Raw genomic sequence first — 6449 nt, 5'->3', positions numbered from 1 at the left:
GAGTCTTATGTGCAACCGATATTTTACATGTCTTAGAGATATATAAAGTGAATAAATTAGTCTTATGTGCAACCGATATTTTACATGTCTTAGAGATAGATATAAAGTGAATAAATTAGTCTTATGTACAATCGATATTTTACATGTCTTAGAGATAGATATAAAGTGAATAAATTAGTCTTATATCAGCGTTTTACAGAAACCACAATCCACTTACTATGCATAATCCAGTCCTATTTATTTGTTATTAAACTTACGTTTAATATATAATTCAAGTTCACCCGCGTTCACAGAATCATACAGCATCAGTACCATCAGCAACCGATTCTTGACTCGAGTACGAGAACCGCTCGAAACGCTTAGAAACCATATCTGTGCAGTTTCTCTTCTATTTACAATCTGTGGTTGTAAATTCTGTTCTGTTAAATCAAATTACATGTGTAGAAAATTTCAGTTTAGTTTTCAATTAGTCTCACAAATGCAGTGCTTCTTTGCATTTAGGCCTACCAGGTGGAAAATTGAGCTCTTGTTAATAATAAATTACATTAAATTGTAACAAATCAACAGAATAAAACTGACACGCAAATAAATATAAATGTACCATTTACTGACCTAAAAATAATTATGAAGTAATCTGTAGCGGACAATACAAATTAATATAGCTTTGTTGATTTAGATGTAAAATGGCAGTTACTTTTCTTTTTAAGCAAAAGCAAAAAATTAAAACATGTTAAAGCAGCATGCAGAGACATGAGGCTATTTAAACAATTTTTTTAATTATTTAATTATTGTGTCATTCTTGATATGTGATTTATCTAATTACATAACAATATGCAAACTATTCATACAGAGGTGTTTCTATATCCTAGTGCTGTGCTTGGTTTATATGTGTAGTGTGCTATAAAAAGATTGGAAATGTGCTTGTAACAAATGGTCATCACTTTGGCCCTGCCCTTTTTACATTAGCCACAGAGAGACGCTGTAGCACAACCTCTGTGTTCAAAGCTGGGGCTTGTAATTCACACTCCTTTGTCTGAAAAGCTACACTGATATTCCAGTCCAGAGTTTCAGAATCCAGTGAGGGATCGATAGTCTTGAAGGCAGCCCTGAGGTGCTCTGCATCCATTTCCCTACATTGATGATATACAAAACAGGACAAAACTATGACAATTATCGAAATCTAAACAAGATTAGTTAAATGTGGCTTTTACACTGAGATCTCTAATAACTTATCAAAATTTTGTAAACAGTTTGATGGATGATGATCTTTCACTCTTTGCCTTCCAGCTGCACTCTCAGCTCGCTGATGTACTGCAGTCTCTCAGAAGTAGCTTGTTTTTTAACTAGACTCAGGAACTCTTTGTGTCTTCCATCTGTGTCCTGGAGTGAGAAAAAACATGTACACAAAACATTATGTTGTTTTAATATATTTATATATACAGTACCATTCAAAACTTTGTAGTCAGTAAGATTTTTTTGGAAAGAAATGAATACTTTCATTTAGAAAGGATGCATTAAATGGATCAAGCCTGACAATAAAGACATTTAGAATTTTACAAAATATTCTTAATACAAATAAACACTGTTCTTTTGAACTTCCTATTTGTCAAAAATTCCTAGAAAATCTTTTCTAAAAAATATTAAGCAGCACAACTGTTTTCAACACTTATAATAATAAGAAACGACTCTTAAGCACCAAATCAGCCTAATAGAATGATTTCTAAAGGATCATGTGATAGACTGGTGTAATGGCTACTGAAAATTCAGCTTTGCCATCACAGGAATAAATGACATTTTTTAAAAGTTATTTTTAAATTGTAATAATATTTCACAATATTATTTTTTACTGTATTTTTGAGCAAATAAATGGTGTTGCACAATTATTATTTTTTTAATACCATCCCCAAACATTTGAATGGTAGTCACTATATTCACTATAAATGATGTTCTTAAACTGACCTCTGTATAAAGTGTCTGATAAGCAATGCACACTCCATTACTCCTCAGCTCTGTCTGAGCCACCCCCAACAGCTCCTCTATGTCCTGATCTGACTTCAGAGGGAAAGCCTTCTTCAATGCCTCACTGAAAATAGCACACATAACATAGTAATAATCACACGACAATCATAAGTTTTCAACTGAGGAATTATGATATTATATTATTTTTGCTCACCTAAATTCTAAGACAGTTAGTGATCCGCATTGTGTTGTGTCACTTTGAATTAAAACCTTGAGCAAGTGTGCCACAAAATTACATTCAGCAACATTATATATATATATATATATATAGGGAAAATCTCAAAATCTCCAGCCTCTTTTGGCTGGATTGACCTCCAAAGAGCTCTTTACATCGCTCACTGCCTCCTAGTATGTGTACAACACATAAGATTGTCTCAAACATAAGCTTAACTGCACTATATAAAGAACAGATATGACAGCTTACGACTGGAAAATTCAGATACTGTTACCTGAACATTGTTCCCAGTTTGGTCTGGGAGTTGCAACAATGTGTTTGTTATCTGAGCCATGTTGCAGCACAGACTGATTGGAGTGTAACACAGCAGGTGTTGACTGTTGATTAGAATAATGTTTAGTAATCGGATGAGTTTATGATTATTTATTTATCATTATAGACCTCTTTGAAGTCTGTTTCTCTGCACAAGTACCTGACGATGAACCTCAAGCAGTGTGTCATACTCGGACTTTAACGGGTCAAAGTCTGCCTGTAAGGTTTCCAGCTAAAACAAGGAAACAAATCACATTAAATATTATTATCAAATGCATATCAAATAGATTATTGTGTTATTTTCATGCTACATCTAGAATTGATGTTTAAGAGTCATTCTTTTGGGTGTTTGATTAATTTAATGCATTCTTGCTGAATAATATTATTCATTACAAAATGCACTGACCCCAAAGTTTCAAATCGTAGTGTAGATAAATAAAAACATAAAAATTAACATAATAATATAATAGATTAAATACTTAATTCTACCATACATAAGTACAAAACATTTTGTTAGGTATATTGGTCAATTGATTATTTTATATATTATTTTGATTATTTTATATACTGTATATATATTTCTGCTCCATACCTTCATTAAAGTCTCCTCATGCATATGATTCAGGTTATCCCAGTCTCTTCGTGGGACCACATCACTGTATTCGGCTTGCAGGTGGTTAAGCTCAACTTGGACTTTTGGTGAGATCCTCTTTACACACCTGCAAAGCCATTTTCACCACCACAGGATCCTCAGATTCATCCTCTGAGAGGAACAAGCAAAGTTTCTGTCAAACCACCTCCTCACTACTCAAACTCCTGACTACTGCAACTCATTCCTGGCAATCAGACCTCTGTAAAAAGTTCCAGCCCCGCTTATATTCTTCATCTTCAAATAATCTAACATCACACCTCTACTACGCTTCCTCCACTGGCTAGGGTGACCAGTCAGTTATTGCCCAGTTGCAGGAGAGTAGATGTGATTTAGCAGGAAAATGCAGGACACGAGTGTGAGTAAATGTAAATATTAATGTTGATTGGATGATAACATGCTTTATATCATCAATAAGCTTTGTTAATGGTGACCGACTCTGTGACAGTTTGCCCAGGTTTAAGTGAAAGGCTATAGGCTATATTCAGTCTACTAAATTGTGGCGTAGTGACTAGATTATGTTTTTTTAATTAGTTTTACCAGATTCAGTGCGTCTTGAACTTGTATTTTTTGTTGGGTCTGGCAGGTTTGATCAGGATGTTCTTATCTAGCATGTGTCTAGAAAAAATCCTGCCTGGATGTATTTAACGATTTTTGATGAGGTCCACACTGATCCCTTTTCTCCATCCAGTCATCATCAGCAGGAAAAAAACCCTCTCTATGAATGCTTTGGTTGTTGTTTCCCCACTCTAGCTAGAACATGACGGCTGCATAAATGGCATTTTTTTGGTCATTTGTAATTTCAGGGAAGAAAAAAATAATAATACACACATAATTGAAATGTGGGACACTGTTTACGTCTTGCAGGAAAAGGGACAAACCTCTCAATTTCAAGACTGTCCCGGTGGTCACCCTACCACTGGATCCTTATTCTCATACACTAAATTCCAGTAGTAAAACTTTTGCTTTTGTTTAATTTTTCAGACTCTACTACTAAGTGGCATTAGTGTAACCTTCATTATTATCATCATGTTCAGTATCTTGGGTAGACTGCATTGTGCTGATTCTGGTGATGACCAGTTTTCTTGCATCACGTTCATCTCTGTATAGCTGATATTGGGTGGCCAGATCCTCTTTTAGATGATCAACCTATGGGAGAGATACACATATACTATTGTCATATATGCTTTATGGAAGCAGCAGTGTTGTTATTGTTAACTACAACTAAAATTTAAATATTAACAATTGTTTTCAGCAATTGAACTAAAGCTTAAATAAAGGAAAACATAATAAAACAATTATTTATTAGATAAAAAACATTAACTTAAGTTTAAGTATAAAATAAAAATACATTTAAGATAAAAAAAACACTAAAACTAGATAAACTAATTAAAATTACAAAGCACCTAACAAAATTACTAAAAATTAACCTAACTAAAAATAAAACAGAAAATTAAAGTATAAAAATAAAATCTAATTTAACAACACTAGGAATCAGTTAATTTGAACTAATTTTCTTTCTAGTTTCACTCTCCTCCTCTTTCAAATTTGTATGTGAATGACCTGCACCACTTGAGATGTAAATCAATGACCCATCGTTTGGCCCTGACAAGCATCTGCTGTAAACATTTCAATTAATTTCAAACTGTGTTCAAATGTTAATAAGATACACATAATATGCTAAGAGAACCTACAACATAATATGATCAGTTTCTCATAGAGAATGGGATCATACGATTCCATAAAATAAGCTTTACCCTATTGTAGCCTATTGAGAGGTCATGATTGTCGTTAACTGATATACAGTACATTTGTCAAATACTGACAAAACATCCTTTAACCACTCAGAATAGTGAATAATCCAAGGTGACCAGATCTCTACAGAAGGACAAACATAATAAATTAGCTCCACCTGAATCTGCAGAGCAGTCTGTTGTCCTCTCATACTCTCAATGACACGCTGCAGACGCTGACACTCTTGCTTCAGAGCTCGGATCTCATCTCTTTCCTGTACTCTCTGATCAAGAATCTTCTTTTCACACTGTTCCGACACAAGCACCAGCTTCCCCCGCAGTGGTAGCAGATCCCTGATCTGTTCACGAAGATGCGCTGGGAGAGACATTAACACTTTGATTAGTGTCATCTCATCTATTCTTTTTCTCATGACTTACTATTAGGGATGTAACGATTCACTCAACTCACGATTCGATTCGATTCACGATTATTGTTATTTTTACAAAATGAGATTTAAGACAAATTATAAATTAAATGTGTCCTTTCATTATTGCTTGGACAAAATGCTGCACATTTCTTTGTGAAATTGAAATATAACACTATAATAATATACTAATATAGCACTTGCATATTACTGCTCTTTTCTTGGTTTTGATTGCTTCTATTGTCCTCATTTGTAAGTTGCTTTGGATAAAAGCATTTGCTAAATGACAAAATTTAAATATAATGTAAATGTAAATAACAAAACTAAAAAATAAAAATATCTGCATGAAACAGCGGAGCTGAATGAGATGCAGATTCACTCTCTGCCAGCAGGTGGCGCTTAAAGCGTTTCCTGGTTTCCGCTGTAAACAAAGCAGCGCTGCACTTATGAACTTTAATATGCATTATACAGAGGCAAGAGGAAAAGAAAAAATACCATCTAAACTTTTCTAAAAACAATAAGTTCCCCTCAGATACGCATTCATATAAACTCCTACACCTAAATGAATCGCGATTTGTTTAGCATCTCAACCGATTTGAATCGTCACATATTTGAATCGATTTTCAACCGGCTCGCGGTTAATCGTTACATCCCTACTTACTATTGACCAATTGAGGTCCATTAGCATTTAATTTTACTTTATATTACACGTCTTGGATTTCTATATATTGCCTTTGCTACAGTTTATGTTTTGAAAGTGATCAGCATCAATTTGACATGTTTTGCATTAACATGCCTTTTGTTTAATACAATACTGATACCATTAGTAACCAAAAAAATGATAGAAATGGTGGTAGCCTACTAGCACAAATATTTCCTCTCCCACAAATAACTAAAAAGATTGTACATACCTAATGTGACGTCATACTCATTTTTGATGGCAGACAAAATAGGCTTATAGGTTTTAAATTCTTCGATTAAATAGCCAAACACCTCCTGGAAAACCTACATAATGAAGGGAAAAAGCTGAAAAATATTTTATATATTACTAGTGTTGAATATATTACTAGTGTTGGGGGAAAAAAACTATTATTTATATATATATATATATATATATATATATATATATATATTTT

General features: G+C 33.6%; 1 protein-coding gene across 1 annotated transcript in view; it reads right to left on the bottom strand.

Annotated features, from left to right (window-relative positions):
• Positions 1-744: 744 nt before the first annotated feature.
• Positions 745-6449, bottom strand: part of LOC107583847 (translin-associated factor X-interacting protein 1-like) — an 8982-nt gene continuing 3277 nt past the window's right edge. Inside the window, 12 exon segments of the mRNA XM_016270202.1 lie at positions 745-1130; positions 1274-1380; positions 1960-2083; positions 2174-2252; positions 2350-2364; positions 2469-2571; positions 2667-2738; positions 3099-3197; positions 3199-3269; positions 4169-4304; positions 5068-5264; positions 6225-6318. Coding sequence (XP_016125688.1) covers positions 938-1130; positions 1274-1380; positions 1960-2083; positions 2174-2252; positions 2350-2364; positions 2469-2571; positions 2667-2738; positions 3099-3197; positions 3199-3269; positions 4169-4304; positions 5068-5264; positions 6225-6318 — 1290 coding nt within the window. The 3' untranslated portion in view covers positions 745-937.

Source organism: Sinocyclocheilus grahami, unplaced genomic scaffold, assembly GCF_001515645.1.
Source record: "Sinocyclocheilus grahami isolate Dianchi unplaced genomic scaffold, SAMN03320097.WGS_v1.1 scaffold55.1, whole genome shotgun sequence".
In the NCBI taxonomy this organism is placed as follows: Eukaryota; Metazoa; Chordata; class Actinopteri; order Cypriniformes; family Cyprinidae; genus Sinocyclocheilus; species Sinocyclocheilus grahami.
Note: the sequence above shows the minus strand (reverse complement) of the source record. Positions and strands in the feature narration are given on the sequence as shown.